Genomic DNA, 22,292 nt, shown 5'->3' with positions numbered 1-22,292 from the left:
CTTGACTTTATAATAAGGATACATAATATGAGTCATTATCATTTAATTATTTGCAGCCTTTATTTTGACCAAGTTTCAAGTTCCATAACTCTGTCTTGTGTTTTCTTCTCCTCCTCTTCCTCTCTTCTCCTCCTCCTCCTCTTCCTCCTCCTCTCCTCCTCCTCCTCCTCCTCTTCCTCCTCCTCCTCCTCCTCCTCTTCCTCCCCCTCAGGGCTGCTCGTCTCCCATCGTGGTGAAGTTCGCCGACACGCAGAAGGACAAGGAGCAGCGGCGTCTGCAGCAGCAGCTGGCGCAGCAGATGCAGCAGCTCAACAGTGCGACCACCTGGGGGAGCCTGACCGGCCTGGGCGGCCTCACCCCCCAGTATCTGGCTGTAAGGAGAGCCGCCGCGTCGCCCACCATCATCACCACCTCCTCCTCCGCCCCTTACTGCAGCCCCATGGCCAACGCCGCCGCAGTCAGTGCCCCAAACCAAAAACTTTCAACTTGAAAAAGTCCCAGAACACCTCTTTTTTCCTTTCCCCCTCTTTCTTTTCTTCTTTGATTTCTGCCACTATTCCCTCCTTCCATCCCCCCCCCCCCCCCTCCTCGAGGGGGTGCAGTGGGGAAATGAGGTCTCTGAAGACAAAGATATATCTCAATGATTTACCACCAGGGAAAATTAAACTTAAAATTCTCCATGAGAAGTCATCTTCAAGAATTATGCATCCCGTCAATATGTTTCTGCAGAAAGAACAAGATATTTAATTAACTGATTATTCTACAGATTCCTTTTTCAAATACTGAAATAATGTAAATATAAAAAAGACCCTAAGGGAAGTATTTAGTCAACTTTATAGAATTATTTATTGTATGGAAAGTGTGTGAGTTTATAGAATACTAAAAATACTAGAACATATTTTAATTGTTCTTCAGTATCTATTCAAAATTTTTATTTTTACAGTGACAGGAAGTTACATTTTTAATATTTAACAAAACCACAATTCATACACGATACTGTATGTCTCAATTAACTCATAGTTTAGTTATATTTTTCTTAACAGTATTGTTTTATTTTTACTATATCATAGCTTTAGGTAATTCCTTAAAATATAACATTAAAAATCCCATTAGATAGCCTTACATGTTTTTGGTACAAAGGTTAATATTTAGAAACACGAGCAGTAAAAACCTGTTTTCAGAGTAATTTTTCAATAGAAGATATAATAGTGATAAATTCTCGGGGCTTCTGGTGGAATTACACAAGAAGGTGTTTGTCTGGTGGACGCTCGGGCCCCCGGGACTCCACAAATCCCCAATTTGCGAACGGCTGCAGCAGAAGCTCAACTGGTAATTTGTTTGATTGGGAACTTATTGGGTTTCTTTGTTTTAAGATGCCTCATTCCCCCCCCCCTCGCTCTACGGTCCTCAGCCTTTTCAGGACTCGTCTCGTGCAGAGATTTTGGCTCCAACACTCGACTCGTCGCTCTTCAGCTTCTAAATTAAGCTTTAAAATAAGCGTCTAAAAAAGGCTGCTGGATTTTATTCTTTATTCTTTCTCTTTTTTTTTTTATCCCAACTGCAATTTGCACCTGTCTTGTCAGCAGAGCTCAGACAAACGTCCCGTCTTCACTGGATATTGATTTGTCTTTTTTCGGGGACACAATTAATAATAATGAGATCCCCCCCCCCCCCAAAAAAACAAGAAGGGTTATTGTGAATCCTAGAATTTTTCAGTCCTCTATTCTTGAGGAGAGAGAGAGAACCAGAGACTCGCCCGCACACACACAACAGGAAACAAGATGTTAATTTGCTGTTAATTTGAGTCTTTGAAGGATGACGTTTTTGACGGCATCAGTATTCCACTTTTGTTTCCGGAATCTAATTAGTCGGTTAGATTATAGCTTTCATGCTCAACTTGTCTGGAAGAATCACGGCTGGAACACAAACAGCGTTCGCTTTAGAGGAGAGATCAAACTACATTAGCAGCTCATTTACTCATCGGGCGCTGATGCACAAAAAAAAAAAAAAAAACACACAACGCTAAACCCGCTCATTACGAGTTTAGCTTTTTTCCCGGCGTAGACACGTGTAAAAGCTTCCCGCTCCCACTCGGCTCGCTGTGTTTCTCCTTTTCCCCTTTTTTTTATCCAACCTCTCATCTCCTCTCTCTCTCTCTCTTCTCTTTCTCCATCAGCTGCTCCAGCAGGCGACCTCCTCCAGTAACCTGGGAGCCTTCAGCGGGATCCAGCAGATGGCCGGTGAGTGCAAATACCAAAAAGGAAAAAATCGGTTTCGATGATGAACTCCCCTGGAATCACGCTCCTCTGTGGCTCTCCCGCTCTTTGTTGCACCTCTCGTGTTATTTCTTTATTTTCTACAGACTTCTTAACCAAAAAAGAAAAAGAGAGAAAGGACCAAAGAGCATAACAGATGAACTCGCGTGGCGGAGTCGAGAGAGAGAGAGAGAGAGAGAGAGAGAGAGAGAGAGAGATCTCTGCCCTCCAGATTTATTAACTGTTGCTAAGATTTATCTTGATCTTTTAATGAGGCCAGACAGGAGCGGTGCCCTGGGCGAGGACCAGTAACACCGAGGCTTTGTCAGGGATAGATGAATCACGGCGAGGAGGAAAAGTAAAAAAGCTTTCCGGAGAAAATGGTTAAAAAAAGTGTCTCTGTTGTGGTGGAGACGTTTCACTGCGGGCTGGCGCCATCTACTGTTCTGTTTCTGCGAGGGGGGGGGGGGGGGGTCTCTGATCTGTCGGCTCTTCTCCTTTGTATCTGCAGGATCACATGAAATTATGCTTATTGCTAAAAACAGGTATTTATAAATTTGCTATACGAGACGTGAGGAGACAGACTCAGGTTCCTGCAGGTGAGGTTTAAGATCAATGTCAAGTTCGACAGATATGAAGCAGAGTAAAAATAGAAAGAAGCAAAAGGCAAAATATTAGCTTATGTTTAGTTTTAGGTGAATGAACTATATAATATATATTGTTTAACTTTGAAACATGGTCCCATCCCAAGTTTGTCAGATTCTCTATGTTACATGACGTATGAATCTGGACATGTTTGTGTCCATAACAGAATTTAAAATTCCCCATTACTTTGGATGTTAGCCCATTCTTTTTCTGTTAATTCTAAAATCTGCTCCCTGTTCAGTTTCAGGAGGCTAATAGCTTGAGATTATTAAAGAGGGAGAACTCTTGCATTTCGAGGGCTTAACATTTTGTATTTTTAATATATGAAACCCAAATTAAAGGATAAAATAAAGTCTTTTTAAAAAAAGTTTTCTTTCTGAATAGGAAATAGGACACAAGGAGATAGGAAAGCGAGTGTTGAGGGACAGTGGGAATCTCTGAGGTGAAGCTGATGCAATAAAAAATGCATATTGTTTTAACCCAGTTCTGGATTAACTTGAGCCCCGAGCGCCTCCTACTGAACACAGGATAAAAAACTGTCTGCTAAGAAACACAATTAAAATTCATTTAAGACTTTCAGGGACCCTCTCTCTCTCTCTCTATCTCCCCCTCTCTCTCTCCCTCTCTCTCTCTCCTTCGTCTGTTCCCATCCCTCTTTAGCTTTTCTCTGTCTGGAAGGTTCCAGCTCTTATTGAGCAGGGAAACGATAACAGATCTGAGCGTGATGGGAGTCTGTGGTCGAGGCCTCGTCTTGTTGTCTTGTGTCGCGTCCCCTCGAGTCTCGACACCTCTCCGTTTCCCCCTGTGGCTGTTTTTCAAGGTTTTTCTCCACCTTATCCTGTCAGATTAATAGTTGAGATTAGATTTGGTGAGCAGCGGCGTCTGAATCTTGAGATCCGCTCGTCCTCCCATCTGCGAGAGGCGGCGAGCGGCGGTGGAGGGAGAGAGAGAGAGAGAGAGAGAGAGAGAGAGAGAGAGCATTAGTGATTGGCAGGAGATGTGAGGCAGCTGAATGACATCTGGTCCCAGTCTTTAACACGAGGAGCCGCCGAGCCGAGAGGCTTCAATTACACCAATGAGCTTTCAATTAGACGCAGCCAACGCCAGCCTGGTGCAGCCCGGCGCCGCCATACAGGCTGCACACACACACACACACACAGACACACACAGACACACACACACACGCCTCCTCGCCACACGTATGTACTCCCAGTGTCTCACACACCATCTGCACAGCCCGGATACTCTGATGTGGGAAGTGGATTTGTCTCATTCTGTCTCTCTGCCTTCTCTCACTCTCCTTCTTCTTCTTCTTCTTCTCCTCCTCCTCCTCTCGGCCTCCTCTCTTCTTTATTCCCCTCTAACCCAGTTATTTTTATCTCCTGCCCGCTCCTCTTCTCCTTATAACTGTCTGGAAAATGTATGTTCAATGAGGGAGATAGCCTTTGACAAATGCATGTAAGAATTGGTGTCGAGCTGCTTTGAGAGATGGGGGGAGGAGAAAAAAGAGGTTGCACTGAGAGAGAGAGAGAGAGAGAGAGAGCTGCTGCGAAGTCATCTTTGCCATCCGTCTGTGTAGGGGAAAAGAATTGGAAGAGTTTGGGAACTGGAAGAAAGGAAAGAAACGTAAGAGACAAACTTGGAATGAAAGAAAGGAAGGAGGAGAAATTAAGGAGGGACAAGCAATTAAGATACGGGAAATTGGAAAAAAAGGATAAAGGACAGAAAAAAACGGATAGAAAAGACGTCGGAGGGCAAGAAAAGGAAATGAGGATGAAGTGGCGATGTTGATAAAGGGAGCGAGGGAGGGAAGAAAAGAAAGGACAATTAATTAAAGGTATATAAAAATACAAAGGGAAGGAGAGCAAAGGAAAAGGGATGAGAAAGAGGACATGGAGTGACATGACATAAACTGAGTAACAGGGAAAGAAGAAGAGGAAGGAAAGGAACAAGAGAATAAAGAGAGAGGAAGAGGGACAAGTGGGGACAGGACAGGAAAGAAAAAGAGGAGGGGAAGAGAGGAAGAGGGAGGAATGGTTAAAAAGAAAAGAGGCAAACAGGAAAATAGGATGTGATTTAAAAAAAGAAACAGGAAGCTGAGGTGAGGGATGTGAACCCTCACCCTCCGCTGCTCCACTCTCACTTCTTGTTTACACTCGACAAACACTGAAGAGCTTTTAAAGCGTCGGCGTGGGCCGAGCCGAGCCTCCGCGGCCAAATCCGCCCAATCAGCAGCTTTCTACCGGAGCGGCGGAGTGGAACAGGCCAGTGAAATTCAGATCTCCTTACGTTCCTGTAAGAGAAGCCGTGAAGAAGAGGAGCTCTCGTGAAAATCTGCTTCACGGCGTCTGAAGCTCGGGAGAAAAAACACACAAAACGTCTGAATTAGTGCGAGAGGGCGAGCGAGGGAGAGAGAGACGAGCGGCACACAAACACAAACACAAACACAAACACAAACACAAATCCATTCTAGATTTGTTTGGGGGCGTGTCATGGAAAAATTTGAGAAAATGGCTTTGAAAACCAGATTTGTATTGGTTTTGTACAATAACCGTGGAGTCACACTCAGGTGTTCACGCTCGTTACTACACACACACACACACACACACACACACACACACACACACACACCTCTCACCTCCTGCCTCAGCTCGACTCTTGTGTAGACGCTGGAAGTCGTTTCTGCTTCTTTCTTGTTTATGGGTTTTGATTTAATTGACCAATCGGTGCTGTGGTGAACCAGGCGTGTGTTGTGATTGGCTGCGGCCGTCAGCCTGGTCATCTGTGTTCGGATGTGACGAGATGGATCTTCTTCGTGGTGTCTTGTTCGTGTGTGTGTGTGTGTGTGTGTGTGTGTGTGTGTGTGTGTGTGTGTACTCCCATGATACTGTATATACATCCAGACTGTATATACGACACATATACCTCACATTGACAGTGTCCACCCTTGTAACCTGTTCTCTAACAAACTCATGAGTCAGAGGAAGCTGCCGAGGCCTCACACACACACACACTCACAAACAGACCAACACACACACACACACACACACACACACACAGACACACACACAACGAGAGCCTGACTGATAGAAAGCTGATCATTGACAGATGTATCGTATCACGATTGATAGATTTGCAAATAGAAACAGTTTTGCATAAAGTTTTAAATATCAACTTTAATCTCAGAAGTCTCAGTCAGGCTCTGACCATGACCCAATATTTTTGGTTATTTATTTTAATACACAAAGGAGCAGAAATCTCCTCCTAGATAACGAGACCAGAGAAGTTGTGTGTTTCTTTTCCAGTCTAAACTAAAACTAAATTGTTGAGACTATTTCTGCCTCAGAGGAGAAAAACCTGAAAACTCCAAAAGCTGCTTCCACTGATCTAAACTCTTCTGGGACTTATTAGTGGAATCAGCTATTGTGGTGTTTGTCCCCCCCCCCCCTCTCACACACACACACACAGTCTGTGCTCAGAGCAGCAGTACACACACGACCACACACTGTTGCTCTTGTTCGCCTCCGGACGCCGAGCAGCCGACTCACACCTCAGTGGGCGTCCGGCGCCGCCAGGTGAGCGGGGCCGCGCCTCAGCCACGCCCCCCAGGTTTGACTCCACCCTCTCTGGCTCCTCTCTCCAGGTATGAGCGCTCTGCAGTTGCAGAACTTGGCCACTTTAGCGGCGGCAGCGGCGGCGGCCCAAAACTCGGCCAGCCCCTCCAACGCAAACCCCCTGTCCTCCAACGCCGCCTCCCTGGCAGCGTTGACCAGCCCAGGTAACGCCGCAGCCTCTCGGGTTGGGGGGGGGGGGGGCACCGACACCGGGGATGGGGCGGGGGGAGGGGGGGCCCAACGCCTGCCTTACGTTCACCGCTCTCCACCGTTGCCATCACCAGTGTTGTCGCCCCACTGTGATCCCGGCACCATCAACCGAAAACCATCAACCGAAACATAACCATCATCATTGTTCGGCTCCTCGTCCATGTCGTCCTCTCTCTCTGGTGTGTGTGTCTGTGTGTGTGTGTCCACCTCCATCACACCAGATGTGTAGTTGACGTGCCGCCTTCCTGCGTCCCACACGTCACTTCCTCATCACGTGACACACGCACTGTCCACGTGTGCTCGTGTGCATGTGTGTGCGTTCTGTGCTTCAAGGTCAGGATTGTAAGACTTCTTGTTGTTGCTGTTGTTGTTTCACAGCAGACTGGGTTTGTGTGTGTGTGTATGTGTGTCTCTGTGTGTGTTGTGTCTCTGCTCATGGCTGTGGGGGGGGGGGGGGGAGGATGTAAGAACTACCAGGTTGATGTCAAAACTCGATTCAGGTTAAAAAACACCACCTTCAGATTTCTCTCTCTCCTTTTTTCTCCTGCTCCGTCTCATCCTCTTCTCTCCTCCTCCTCCTCTCCCCCCTCCTCCTCTTCTTCCTCCTCCTCCTCCTCTCTTCTCCTCGTGTTCCCTCTCGTTGCCCTCGTCTTTTTGCCGCTGCCCTCCTTTTGACAAGCTCCCTGTTTCTGCTCCATCATTCTCCTCTTTCATGTCGGCTCGGCCTCGCTCCAGCAGCCGTGGCTCTGCCGGCTCTTTCGGAGCATGAATATGAAGAGCACCTCCCCTCTTCCTCCTACACACACACAGACACACACACACACACACAGACACACACATATACACACACACACACACAGACACACACCTCCTCAACGTTAGTGCTTGCGCCGCTTCCATCCCGGCTCTCGTCTCTCGTCTCCTCCTCTTCTCGCTTTCATCCTAGCTTCTCTCTCTCTCTCTCTCTCTCTCTCTCTCTCTCTCTCTCTCTCTCTCTTCTCTCATCCTCTCTTTGTGACTCTGAATATCAGTCCCACCTTGAAGGTTGAGAACGAGCGGCGCTTTGCTTGCATGTGTCAACGAGACTGAGTTCTCCACAGCGGCTTGACGCGTGTGGACGGGTCTGCATGGAGACATGGCGGCTGTTCGGGGGTTTTCACTTTGTCTCGATCCTGCTTCGTTCACATCTTCACTCTGACCAGAAGCTAGAAGAGTATTTTAAGGTTTCCCAGCTCCATCCTCCGCTCCATCTCACCCACCACCTCCGACATCATGTACAGTACACGTGTCCCAGTGGTGTGTTCAGGTGTGAGTCTGTCTGTGGTGTGTTTGAGGCCTTGTCTACACTACTAAGGATATTTCCCCCCCCTCGGTTTTTTAAATCTCTGTCCACACAACCTTTTGTTTTATAAAATATCTCTGCAGACAAAAACAAACACTCAAATAAGCACATCGGGGCCAGTAGGTGGCGATAGAGGCTACAGCCATACTAACGCATATCACATGACCTCTGCATGACTGTGCTGGTGTAAACAGGAAGTGATGCACGCCTCGCAAAACATGGGAGTTGTCGCAGATTGCACGAATAGTAGCTCGTCTCCTGCACGTGTAGAAAGTTGTAAAATGCAGCTTTTGTTAAAGGTCAGCAAAAAAAAATGGAATGGAACTTGAAATGTAGACGAGAGGCTCAAACAGGAAAAACTTTGATTTGCAAAATATCCGCGTTAGTGTGGACAAGGCGTTTGTGTCGGCAACGTTTTGCAGCTGTAAACATTATTCAAGTGGTTTTATTTGTGAGCATAAAAAGTCTCTTCAGATTGTGCTCCTGCTTTTCTGTGCATCCGTCTTGTTTTTGTTTCGGCTGGTCCTTGTTTTTATTTCTTAATGCCATCACAGCCTCGCCTTGAATGCAGCGATCCTCCGCTTTACCAGCTTCAGTGAACACACCATACAGAGCTCTTATCTTTTTAAAGTGTGGTTGTGAGGTTTTCACATGCAGGGTCAAGGTGCTGCAGCTTGTTATATAATATAAAAAGGTTCTACTTGTAATATTCTTAAATGTCTGCGTGCTGTATAGACACTCTGGTGCAGATCCATGAAAAAGAATGAAACCACTGCGGAGGAAACTGGTTCAGCTCAAGTGTACTGGTCAAGAAGAGGTTTCTCGTTTAACACCGGCTCCAAACAAACCTTGCAAATGAGGAAATGTGATATTCATCAATTTAAGCCTGAACAACTGAGTTTAAAAGAGGAAAATATGAGTTTTTAATCTGCACCTGGAATCGGATTTTGTCCTTAGTTTGACATTTACATTTCTTGAAGTGGTTCCTCTCTCCTCTAATTTGGTTGGATTGCTTTCAATAATCTGGAAAATAATTAAAAGCAATGATTGGAATCCTTCAAAAATAAATTAAAAAATCTATTTAGGAAATTGCTGAGCTCAACCCAGAAATCCCTGAAAGCAGATTCTGTTTGTATTTCCTGATGATGCATCCTCCCTCACATATCAATCCTCCATCAGTTTCCTCTAGGAGCCTGAAGTGACAACATGACCTCCTCAGTTTTCTCAGCAGTGGTTTCAGATGTTTTCATTTATATAGTAAATGTTCCACGTGCAGCACCCTCTGCATAAATCCTACAAAGCTGCACAAGTTATTAATTTGTATGAGATGAGAAACCTTCACCTCTTCGTCCTCGTTGAGGTTTGTTCATTGCTTTTATAAGACGTATGCTTCTTTGTCTCCTCCTCTCCCTCTTTACCTCCGTCCTCATCCCTCTCCTCTCTTTTCACTCTCTTCACCCTGGCCTCCTCCATCCTTCCTTCCTTCCTTCCTTCCTTCCTCCCTCCCTCCTCAACCCTCTTTTCCCGCAGTGCCGGGCACAACAGCCAGCTCCAACGCCAGCGCCATGAACTCTCTGACCTCTCTGGGCACCCTGCAGGGCCTGGCAGGCGCAACCGTCGGCCTGAACAACATTAATGCACTAGCAGGTAGCATGAACAGTGAGTATTCACCTTTTCATCAGCCACTCCCCCCCCCCCACCCCGCTGCAACCACGCACACCCTATCTGCAGCCTCATCACCACAACCTAAGAGTCGACACAGAGAGACGCACAAATACACACACAACACGCCTATCGAGAGAGTTTGACTGTTATGGATTTTCATGTCATGTCGTTTTATTTTGAAATGTTTAAAGTGTAATTTGTTGAAAAATTTAAGGAAAGGACAAATTTAACTTTAATTTCAAATATGTACTGAAAGTCCATGAATTCGTCAAACTCTGTCAGCGGCTGAACAAAGAAATTTAAATGAGTCGGTTTCACATTAAACTTCATAATTTACCAAGTGAAAGAAAACTTGTGACCAGAGAAAGTTCAAATAGAAGAAAAGATAAAAGAGAACAAGAAGAAAATATCAAATCCGACTCCGGTCATCTTTCTGTGTCGATGTTCTACTCGTGAATAAAATGTCCTCACGCTCAGTGACGCTGCCGCACTCATTCATCTGGACACAGATACTTCATCCATCCTCTCATCCATCCTCCATCCTTCCTCCATCTATCCCTCCATCCGCTCCCTGGTTGTGTCCTGGGGTTGTGCTTGCTGTGAGAGTGCTGGTGTGTTGTCCCGGTGTCGCCTCACGCCACCGTCTGTGTGCGACCGTGTGTTTCACATCCTGTTGGTTTGTTTGTGTCACTGTTGTGTTTTCTGTTATTTTCAACTTCTCAAAAGACAAAACTCAAACTTGATTTAGTTTTGCAATAAACTGTTATACTGCTGCTGTAATGTAACAATTAAAAAAGACAAATAATATAGAATACCATGACATAATGTGATAATTTCACTTAAAAATCATCAAATTTGACCAATTCCTAGCAAAAATAGTTGTGTAGCAAACTGGTCACTGAGTGGAGTGCATACGTCCACTGAGGTAAAACTTAAATTCAATCCAGGTGCACATTTCACACACTTATAGATATTAATATCTTGAATTTACCGGATTTAGAAGTGATAAAAAACATTCCTTTTTCCACACATGGTTTGTTTCTTGGTTCACGTCCCGACCGAGTTCCGTGGAAATCCTTCCCGCAGTCTTTGAATAATCAAGCTGACAAACTAACAAACGGTAAAAACATTAGATTTGACCTTTAAGCTAGAAAAAAATAAAATAAAATGCCAAAACCTTACACAAGGTTGACATTTTCCAATGCTCGGTAAATATTACATTTGTTCTTACTGAAAAATATTTCGTTCTCGGAAAAATAGCAAAGGATAAATCTGGGTTTTAGAAAACTCTGTGTTTAAAATCCAGTGGAGTGACTTTTAAATGTTTTTTTTTAAAGTTTATCGGTTGCTTTAAAAGTCTGGTCGGAGTGTGTGTGTCTTTGTGTGTGTGTGTGTGGGGGGTGGGGGGGGGATCGTGTCCTGCCTTTGACCTCTGGGGAGACGAGGCTAGGATCTTAATCAGCTCTGTTATGACAGCACAGATCCTGAACCACCGGCCTCTTCCACCACATTATTCTCCGCTGACCTTTACCGCTCCGTGGACTCGAGTCGCCGTCTCCGTGTGTAAATCATACATAGGCGTGTACACGGACACACACACACGGGGGGGGGGAACACGGGAACACGGGACGCACACGCAGGCTCGTCCCCTTCAGTCGGGAAACAGGTCTCTTTTCGTTTTGCATCCCACATCGTCCCCAGCTAACCTCCCTCTCCTCTCCCCCCCCCCGCCGCCACCGACCGCCCTCATTTAAACACATCTAGGCTTTAATTGAATTGCAAAGGTCACCGGTGCAATTATTCCTGAATAAACGAGTGACCTATAATGCAGAGCTCGGCGGTGGTAATTTATTTCTCTGTGTCTGACGGCGAGGCGACAGGACGCCGGAGCCAATGTCAGACCCCCTCAGACAAGTTGCCCTCCATCGTGGTATTAAGCCGTTACAAGCAACTAATGAGTGTTACCGCTGCGTCTAACCCCCCCCCCCCCCAACCCCCCCTCACTCCACGTGCCATGTCTTCTCCCCTGAAAGTGAGACGTCACCGGCTGGAAAAAGAACCGATCATCAGAGCTCAAACATCCTCGGTGCTCTGACTCTGACGCTCGAGGGATCCAGAGATTATTGTCCAAAAATAGTAAATGGTGAAGATGGACACTTCCCCCCCCATCGATACCTGAGCAGCTTCACTTCCTGATTAACTGACAAATCTGGCAGTTTGTCTCCGTCCCTTGTCCTTTTAGTGGAGGGACTTTCTGAAACAAATCCCCCCCCCGGCCACCACGTCTCAGATCAGCTGTGCTCACATTCTGTTCCATCAGTGGCAAATCAGCCGTATTGATTTAGCAATGCAGCTCTATTTGTAAAACACAATTCAGTTACGGGCCAATTCAGGGACTCGGTGGAAACTGGCAAAAAAAAACATAAATCACAGGATATCGTTCACAAAAGTCAAGAGAAAGAGAGAAGGAGAATAAAAGTGCAGTGAAAGAGAAGTGAAGGAATAATTTATGATTAGTTTTGAACGTGATATTCTCTATAAACAGATTCAACAAGTGAATTTAAACAAAATCAAATTAAGGATTTGTCAAAATGTCATCTGGTCCTAAAGAGACGTAAATATCATCACATCTCAAAACAAGATATTATCAATTTGTTTTTGTGTGTTCACTTTGTATTTGTGTGTGTTCACTGTGTGTGTGTGTGTGTGCATGATACGCTGTGTTCTTCCTATGTGGAGGACACCTGTGTGCAGCTCTGGCTGTCATCAGCTACACTCATACTGTACTTAACTGTGTGTAAACTAAATACTGTGTGTGTCCTGTGCTCTGTTGTGTTATAGACAATTGTACTGATGTGTCTTTTTGTCTGTCGTGACATGTCATTGTGTACGTTACAGTAAAGTCTGCGTGAGCGTCACTATGTGTGTGTGTGTGTGATAACAGTTGTGTACGTGTATGTGTGATGTAACACAACCAATCAATGGAGCGCTAACGAGTAAGTGCACTCTTTTTTTCTTTATTGTTGGGTTTTGTGTAAAGTTGGTCAAATGCTCTCAGGTATGGCGGCTCTCAACGGAGGCCTGGGCGGCGCGGGGCTCACCAACGGCACGGCGGGCACCATGGACGCTCTGACGCAGGCCTACTCAGGGATCCAGCAGTACGCCGCCGCAGCGCTGCCCACCCTCTACAGCCAGTCGCTGCTGCAGCAGCAGGGCGCCGCCGGCAGCCAGAAAGAGGGTCAGTACCACGGGGGGACCACTGCTCGGTGGGAGGTCGACTTCACACTGTCTGTAGAGACACTGAATATACATGTACTCAGTGTTTCCTGCAGGATTCAGCACCGTGAGACATTGACATGCAGCTCGATTATTGTTATGATTGTAGTTGTGATATTAATCTCCCTAGTCGTGATTATTTGATAAGGAAACTAATATTTGAATCTTTAGATTTAAGACATTGTCGGTTTTAAATACTTGATGCTCATTTATCAGTGTTTTACGGTAAGATGGTTGTGAAGGAAAACGTCCAATTGAGCATAAACGTGACTTTGAGGTGATTTGCTGAAATCAGGGTCCTGAGATTATTATGATTTTATATTAGAAACCTTTTAAATTTCAAGTTTTACTACTCAAAAAACAGTTTTTAAGTTTCACTTCAAACGAGGAATCAAATCAGATCAAACTCTGTTTTTCTTAATCATCCTTTTCTACCGAATCCCAAATTCCCAGTCAATATGAATTAGTTGCAGAATCGCTCTCAGTATTTAACCAGGCTTCTATGAATATTATCAATGTTTTGGTTGATAATTGAACATTGATTTTATTCCACGATGAAGAGAAAATGTAAAGTGGCTCCTTCGCAACCGAATCTGACGGCAGAAGTTCAATTTACCCAAAAGCTTTTGGACGACAGCTCTGAATACAAACCAGCTGATGAAACGTCTCGTAAAACAAACAAGAGCCACATCCTGTTTGTTTGTGCGCCTCTCGATCTCGGCTTCCAACAGAGATATATTTGCAAAGATGGCCCACGAGGGGGGGGGGGGATCAGAACCCCTTGGCTTCATTTAGCAGCGGAGTCTAACGACTGAGAGATGTGACCTATCGGGATTATCGGGACGTGTGATGGAGGCACGGAGGTCGACCCGCGGCACCGGAGGTTGAATGAATCCAAAGCAGGAGAACAGGGAACCGGCAGAAAATATATCTAATCGTTAAAATGAGAAAAGTAAAAAGCTTCCGTCTTTGTGTAACGTTCAGTGTGCAATTGCAGAATGTCGTTTGAAAGCAATAACACAAACTCAAGGTCGAGCAGTATTGTGCCGAGCGGCATTCTTCAGCTTCAGAGCACACAATGCAGCTCTCTGGCTCCTGCAGCTTTCTTTTGCTTGAATGAAAAATAACCGCTCTGACCTGAAACCTGCTCTGCATCTCCTCCTCCCCCCCCCCCCCACCAGGTCCCGAAGGTGCCAACCTGTTCATCTACCACCTGCCCCAGGAGTTTGGAGACCAGGACATACTGCAGATGTTCATGCCTTTCGGAAACGTGGTCTCTGCCAAAGTCTTCATCGACAAACAGACAAACCTTAGCAAGTGCTTCGGTAGGTCTGCAGCTCCCCCCCCCCCCCCCCCACACACACACACACACAAACACACACATGGGAGACAAACACAAACACAAACGCCTGCAGATATGTTGTCTTTTTTTCTTTGCTGGTTGTGTCTTGCTCATGTCGTGTGGGGAATATGAAAACTTGACTCAGATATTTGTGATCTGATTTTAAACCTATTTTTATCGGTCAGTAATAAAATCATAACAGGACATTATGATTTAAATACCTCAAAAACTGTGTTATGCTTGTGAATTTTCTTTTTTAGTCTACACACATTGTGTTTTCTGTCCATTTCTGTCCTCAGTGGCCCTCGTCAAGTTGTTGGACAAAATGTTTTATAGCTTTTTGAATTCATAGTATTTATACTTTTGCTTTCCTCTGGACGTGCCTCCTCTGTGTGTTTCACTTTAATGTCGCTTCACTTTGTCGTTGTGTGGTTGCAACAACTCGTGACGCTTCCTCACGGGAGTCGTTAGGGTTTAATCTTTTCTTATTGTGCAGCTGCCGAGTGTTTTAATGTTGTGTAGATGGAAATGTAATCACATCTGGAGACGCAGCCGAACACGGTGTGGGTGTCTCGTGTAGCATTTTAACATCAGCTCATTATTACACCTTTAATTTTGAAGCGGTATAGTGAGTGTAAGTAAAATAGAGCCTCCTCGGAAATGGAGGGACAATAATTCAGAGGAAAAGATGAGGATTATGGGAGATGTCTTCATTTTGAGAGATTCTAACATAAATACGAGAGGTTTTAAAAACGTGAGACTCAGAAAAAGCTTGTTTCCTCCTCACAACACATTCATTTGTGTAGTTTTGCTCTGTATTCGATCCCATGGACACAAAGAAAGCTTAATATTGCTGCTTGACATAACTTCAACGTGTCGTCTCACTCTCCTCAGTTTGTCTCTAACCGTCCACTGTCCTCCGGTGTCTCCGCAGGCTTTGTCAGCTACGACAATCCGGTGTCGGCGCAGGCAGCCATCCAGGCCATGAACGGCTTCCAGATCGGCATGAAGCGGCTGAAGGTGCAGCTGAAACGCTCCAAGAACGACAGCAAACCGTACTGATCTTAGCACTAGGGTCTCTCTGCTCCCCATGTTAGCACTGCTAGGGTAAGTGCCCCCCCCCCCCACAAAAGAAACAACAAATGAAAAGAGAAAAAACAACAAAAACAACAACAGCAAACCGAGCCACGACCTCTACACAGGGACTGGGGCGGGTGGGGGGTGGGGGGGGTGTATGATGGGAGGGAGGGGGAGACAACCTCCAACCACCCTGAGGGAGACACGCACGCCTTGTTTTTTTATTTTTGAAGATTCTTATGTTAGGTTTAAAGTATTATTATTTATTACATTTTTTTGACACACATGAACGCTTCCATTACGTCATTACTTTGTGCAGTTTTTTTTGTTTTTGTTTTTTTACAATTGAAGGAAAAACCAATATCCTGGGTAGCTTTTGTTAAAAGTTATTTAATATTTTTTTCCTTTCTCAGCGATTATTTATACATTTTCGAGGACGAGTTACAGACAAACGGAGCCATGATGATTTTTTTTATTTCCTCTCTCTCCCTCAATGTGAACCTGAGGCCTGGTGAAAGGTTCTTTTTTTATTTTGACACACTCGCCGATATGCACATTCGCCCTTTGACCTCCACGGTGTTGGTTTGCAGGCCGCCGCTGCTTCTCTAGAAACCCCCCCCCCCCCCCCCCACGCCTGCTGGTGACCCGGGAGCAAAGGCTGCAAAATGCTAGTGGCCTCTTTTTACAGCGTAGTCGGTGGTGGCACCTTTCGCCTGCCATACCATTTACATACCACCTCCACAGTACGAAGACAAAAAGAGACACAAACACACACAATCGCACACTCCAGCTACGTCTTATTATTTATGTCAAAATGAGAAAAAAGAAAAACAGCTTTTTTCATTTCTCAGACGATGGATACAATTATTAGTAACTACTTTTCTGGGTCAGATCACATTGGTCTTTGTTGTGAAATGGATATTAAAGCATGTCGAGCATTTTCAACAACATCATCCAGAATTTGATGAAGGCTATAATATTAATCATACTACTAATAAAAAGAGTTTATGGGTTAAAGGGGGGGGGGGGGGTAACTGGAAAAATACTTGATGTTTGTTGAAAGATTTTAAAAAAAACTCAAAAGTACAGAAAGCCACAGGCCTGTAAATTTTATTTGTAAAAAAAGCAGTTCTATTTTTATACAACATTTTTACTGCCTCAGATGGAGAAAAAAAAAGGATTTTATTTATTGCCTCTCGTTAAGTTATTGGACTCCTATAAAGTATACAGCATCATAAAAGTAGACCCTTGTGGAGACGTCTCGTGGAATTGGGTTCTCCGGTGTTTTTTCCTGTTTTTTCGGTGCAGAAACCACAATCACAACACAATCCACCGCCATTTGAACCCCCCCCCCCCCTTCTCTGTCATTCATCCATTCAAACACACACACACACCTGTGCTGTCCATCCATCCCTCTCTTTTCACCCCTCTCTCCCTCGCTCCATCCGTAGTGGGACTTCTTCCTCACTTGTCGAATTTCCAACTTTTATACTTTTTTTTTTATTTGCGTGTTTACGTTTTTTGTTTGTTTGTTCCTAGCGCCCCCTTCCTGTCCAAAAGATGTAAACTTTTTAAAATAAAAAGGAGTGAATAGATATCGTCCCCCCTACCCCTCCCAAAAAGATATTACAACTACTTCCTCCCAAATGACAACATCCATCTGGGATCTGATGGATTAAGCTTTGGGTGCTCTCTGTTTTTTGTGTACGTGTGAATGAATGTGCGTTTGCTGTTGCCTATATAAACTTATAACATTAATATCATTTTTATATTTACGTAAAAACAACAAAATCTTAAGCTAAAAATTGTCGATGAACTCAGTGAGTGTTGTTGCTGTTGTTTGTTTGTTGTTGTTGTTGTCGTTTGTTGTTGTTGTTTCTCCTGATTTGATGAAAATGCTGTAGTGGTGTGGTGCTCTGGCTCTCTGTGTGTAACTCTCTCCTCTCCCCTGTTTTTTCTTTCCCCCTTTTAGAACAACCCATCTCCATCTCCTGTTAGCTCATCGTTTGCCTAGCATGTCTCCGTGGCGTCCAAACAAACACACACACACACAAAAAAATTAACTTTAAACAAAAACAAAACAAACAAAAAAAAAATGTCCCCCGCCAAAAACAAAAGTGTCATCGTCCACATTGTTGTTTTTTCTGAAGTCTTTTCCGAGCTCACCTGATCATAACCTGGTTCTCCTCCGACGCCTACTGACCTTTTGAACTTTTTTGGACTTTGATTTTTTTATGATTTTAAATTTTTCTTTTTGTGTGTTTTTTTTTTTTTTTTGCATGTGACCTCATATGAATCTGTTTTCCCGGGGGGGTTTCAGGAAGGGAGGGAGGGAGGAGATAAGGAGGGAGGGGAGAAGAAAATGAATCAATGTGAAAAAGATATAAAGCTGCATTCATATGAAAATAACTAAAAAAGACTTGAGATTTTTATGGAGAAACAAATGTTCTTTTTTGGAGAAAATACAAACAAACGACAACCTGTGGCAAAGTGACTTCCATTCAGTTTGTTTTCTTGCATTTGTTTTTGTTTTTGTTTCTTCTTCTTCTTCTTCTTCTTCTTCTTCTTCTTCTTCTTCTTCTTCTTCAGTTTTTCCTTTTTTTTCTTTCCTTTTTCTTCTTCATTTAAAGTAAACTTGAAAGTTCACTACAGGAATTGGCGCGTCCCGGTGCTTCTGGCGCCGGTGGCACACAGAGCCGCGGGCCAGAAGCCGGCGGCGCCAGTTTCTCTGAGAAATAAGACTACTTCCAAACGGTTTTGAATAAAAACTGTCTGATCAATATTAGACTCTCTCAGAGCTCTCTAATGGTTTTTACATTTTTCAGGCAGTGTAAAGTTTTTTGATAAGGCCATTTTAAGTGGCTCTGTTTCTCATTCAAAGTCTATATATAGAACCACTTTTTTCTAGAGTAGTTTAAAGGTAAAAATAAAAAAATGACATTTGCCCTGTTTGGGGGGGAGAAATGCTACCTACTTGTGTCACCTTTTGCTGAAACTGACTCACAGATAGACAATCCGTGGTTTAAATGCACATGATGAAATGACCTATATTTTCTACTGTTTAAATGTATAGAGGAAAAAAAAATACTAAGATACCTGTAACCCGCGTTAACGTCGGTGCTTCTTGTGAGTTTAGTTGTGGTTTCATCACAAGTCCAACGGTCTTAAGTGTCTCATGTTTTTCAAGAGAAGACTAAAAAATCAGTTTACTTGAACAATAGACAAAGCCTTTCATATTACTATAACAATTACTTTGTCCTTTTATTTCCCTCTTTTTTTTTAAGGAGTCCCTGTTTGCTAAAATTTCTTGTTGGTTAATTAGCTATATGAAAATTCCTAAAAATATATATAAATATAAATATATCTATATATATATATATATAATGTCAGCTTGTGAAGCATCAATGTCATTATTATTTTATTTCTCTCGTGGGAAACAATATTTAGATGTGTTTTTGTTGTTCGGCAAAATGTCTTATAAAGAAAAAAAGACAAGATCAGTGGAGTTTAGTGCCAAATTCTGAAGGTACTTCCTGCCTAGCGCGTCAGTGTATTTCTTGTGAAATTATTTGATAACATGGGTATTTTATTATAAGTGTTTTGTATGGATCCCTCATATTTAAAAATATAGATTTAAAAAAGAGTTTGTTAACTTGCTATTCTGTGGTCTTGTTGCCTGAAAATGTCATGTTTGCTTTTTTTCTTTGTAAAGATGTTAAAAAAAAGTGCCCATGTGTCATATATATATATATATATATCTATATACACACACGCACACACATGGACTCACACAAACACACACACACACACTCTCGTGCAGACCTCACAGTTTACTTTGTTGTTGTGCATGAGAGCCCCTGAGCGTGAAAGCCTCCACAGCAACCGCTACCGCCCGCCAGCGTGCACACACACACGTATGCACGCGCACACAAACACACAAACGAGAATCACGCACTGATATTTTTAGCCATTGTACAGCCGTTTTATTCATCAAAGCCTTACCACGAATCTTTGCACTCCTGTTCTCTCTCTCTATTAGTATCTCGCACACACAGACATCAGGCTTCGGTAGATATATATATATATTGTTTTGATTGTTTCTCTCGCACGCTATCCCCAAAAAACTGAGGTGAGACTCGTACGCAAAGCCTTATTTCCCTTTCGTTAAGTTTCTTTTCAAAAACATCTCTGAGTTGTCGTTTCGGGATCGTTACCTTTCTCGTGTTTCACCTCAGATGAGCACAGGGCACGACTCGCTCGTTCAGGCCTCGACCTTTTGAGGAATAAGCACACGCAGCCGTTGGGACGGTCCGGGAGCAAGTTAACTTATCCTTTGATCAACTTATCCTTTGATTGTTTTCTAAATGGTTGTGAGACTTCTCCATCCCGTGAGTCTTGTGGTGTATAATGGGCCAAAAATCACGTTGAGATGCCAAAGTGTGTTATTGACATTCTCATAGTCGAGCCGTTTACATGGCACAGTGTTGTCAGTCTATTCAACTGCCCCCCTTCCCCCCTCCTCCCTGAAAGCCTAGTTTACGGTCTGCAAAAAAGAAAAAAGGCAGCATTATTTTCTACAGAAGCTCACCAGTCGCCTTAACCAGGGAGCGTTGTGTCAGTATTATAAGACTAGAAGATGTTGTCAGTCAGTCAGTGATTTGTGCCAAGTCCAGGTTCACTTCTATGTGCAGTTAACCTCCCACTCGTCCAAACGTCTGGATTTAGCTCTTCCGCCATTTTCATCCTATGGGCCGGAGTTTGTTCCTCGCGGTGAAGAAGAAGCAGAGAAAACGAGTTGCATCTGTTTGGGAGGACGCCGCCCGCCGCCTGGTTGTTGTCTCCCAGGCTAACCGGGGTTATTAGAAGACGGGCGATTCGGAGAGACGCCTTATTGGAATCGCGGCAGGGGAAATAAAGCAGAGGAAGGGTCACGTCCGCGGGTCCACACCGGCAAAACAACCGCCGCCGCCGAGATGAAGGCAATACAGCTTTCATTATCCTCGCCAAGACCGAAACCCAATACCAAACTTTATCTGATCTCATGGAGGGAGGCAAGCAGACTTATTCCTTAATGCAGTACACACACACACATGAGCAGTGCCACAAACAGCCATAACTACCTGTACGAAACTGCTGGGCCGCAGGAGTCCCAGTCCAATCAGTGTTAACGGACCAGTTGTCTGACCAGCGTGCGTCGGATTCACGTTGTATCCGCTGCAAAGTCAAAAATCTTTACAATCCTATATACGATTGCACGTTCACACCTTCACACCTCACTCTCGCACAACTCGTATTTGTTACGCGTGGAGGCTACACACTGTCGTTAGCGCTCGAGTCAACTTCGCTGCACCGCGGTCGTCCAAGACATTTCTAACTGTCCCGAAATAAAAAAAAACATGTCGTTAAAAAATCGCCAAATCACACCGAGTTGCACACGGCCTGAAGTCGCACACAGTCCTGCGTGAAGCATGTTTGTCTTTGTGTCAATGTCGAAGCACAAGAGGGTCGTGGAAACCGAGTTTCTGTCGAGCGGCTCACCTCAGGGGCTGTCATCGCCGATGCTTGTTGTGATCTTTCTATCTCGTCACTGTTCACTTCTCTGTTCTCCTTCTTTCTTAATTATCTTAAGTGCTATTTATCAAACAATGAAATCAGAAAGGAAAAAAAAAAAAAGTTGAACTTGTCGTTTCTTTGCATTATGGCTTATGTCAAGTTTTGTGTGTTCTCTCTTTCCGTGCCGTAAAAAAAAAAAAGAGCTTGTTGTCTGTAGAAATTATCCAATTCTTTTTTTGTGTTTTGTTTTTTCTTGTTTCTGTTTCTTTTAATTCTCAAAAAAATGGTTTTCGGTAGTTTCAAAGTTATTGTCTTGAGAGAAGCCAAAGTTAATGCATTTCAGTGGATCCTGTAAAGCGTGATGTATGTTTGTTTGACAACACTTCGGAAAATCTGTCACTGGATGGGATTTGAAAAAGTACAAAAAATGCAGGCTTTCCTATTTCTACAACTGATTGTACTTATGCATTTTGTACCAGTGGAATTTTTTATACTGGAGATTAAAGGATACAACAAAAAAATCTTAGAAAAAAAAACGCTGTCTGGCCTGGTGGTGTGGCCCGACCCTGACTGGTCCCCGAGTATGATTTCTAGCTGGCATCAAGAAAGTTGGCTTTTGATATAAGATTTTCTAGAAGATCTTTGGCTTTAATTTCTTCTTCACTTCTTTTTCCTCACTTGAGTGTTGTTCTTTCTTTTCTTTCTACCTTTCTTTCCTGATTCGTTCCTTCTTTGTTTTCTCAAAAAAGGGTAGGTGAGTGTCAGATCTTTCATTTTTGCTTTATAAATAGTTCTAGCAAGTTTGTCTATACAACAGCGGTAAGTTTCATTTGACTTCTGTATTGTGCCGTCTACACGATAAAGACAATTATAGAAAAAGAAGGAATAGAAATATTTAGTCACCTTCAGTGGATTAATGTATTAGTTTAATAAAGAGATCAACTAATTAGAAATCTTTTGCTTTTAGCTGTTTAGATTTTTCCGGTTTCTCTGTCCTTCTCTGTGAACTAACTGTGTAGCTGAAGCAGTCAGAATTATTTTTGTAAACGTATGTTCTTGTGTGATGCAGTTTTTTGCTTCTGTCTCCTATATTAAACCATTTTTCCTAATACTTGTCTCTCTCTGTGTTGTTATGTTCCAGTGGCTGTCTGATGTCGTACTGTTTCACGACCTCCTCCCCGCCATTCGTTCATTTTCTACCTCTCTCTCTCTCTCTCTCTTCCTCTTCTCAGTCTCTCTCTCTCTCTCTCTCTCCCTCTCTGTCACCTTCATGTTTGTGTTTTTGTTTTTACCACATAGTGAAGTTAACTCAC

At 43.8% G+C, this 22,292-nt stretch overlaps 1 protein-coding gene across 1 annotated transcript in view; it reads left to right on the top strand.

Annotated features, from left to right (window-relative positions):
* Positions 1-22,088, top strand: part of celf2 (cugbp, Elav-like family member 2) — a 48,461-nt gene extending 26,373 nt beyond the window's left edge. Inside the window, exons 5-12 of the mRNA XM_053415484.1 lie at positions 212-373; positions 2,177-2,240; positions 6,544-6,678; positions 9,597-9,713; positions 12,790-12,969; positions 14,189-14,332; positions 15,284-15,456; positions 17,399-22,088. Of these exons, the coding sequence (XP_053271459.1) occupies positions 212-373; positions 2,177-2,240; positions 6,544-6,678; positions 9,597-9,713; positions 12,790-12,969; positions 14,189-14,332; positions 15,284-15,411 (930 nt within the window). The 3' untranslated portion in view covers positions 15,412-15,456; positions 17,399-22,088. The remainder of the gene's footprint in view (positions 1-211; positions 374-2,176; positions 2,241-6,543; positions 6,679-9,596; positions 9,714-12,789; positions 12,970-14,188; positions 14,333-15,283; positions 15,457-17,398) is intronic.
* The last annotated feature ends 204 nt before the right edge of the window (positions 22,089-22,292 follow it).

Source organism: Pleuronectes platessa, chromosome 22 (assembly GCF_947347685.1).
Source record: "Pleuronectes platessa chromosome 22, fPlePla1.1, whole genome shotgun sequence".
Classification (NCBI taxonomy): Eukaryota; Metazoa; Chordata; class Actinopteri; order Pleuronectiformes; family Pleuronectidae; genus Pleuronectes; species Pleuronectes platessa.
This window is presented reverse-complemented; position numbering and strand designations above follow the sequence as displayed.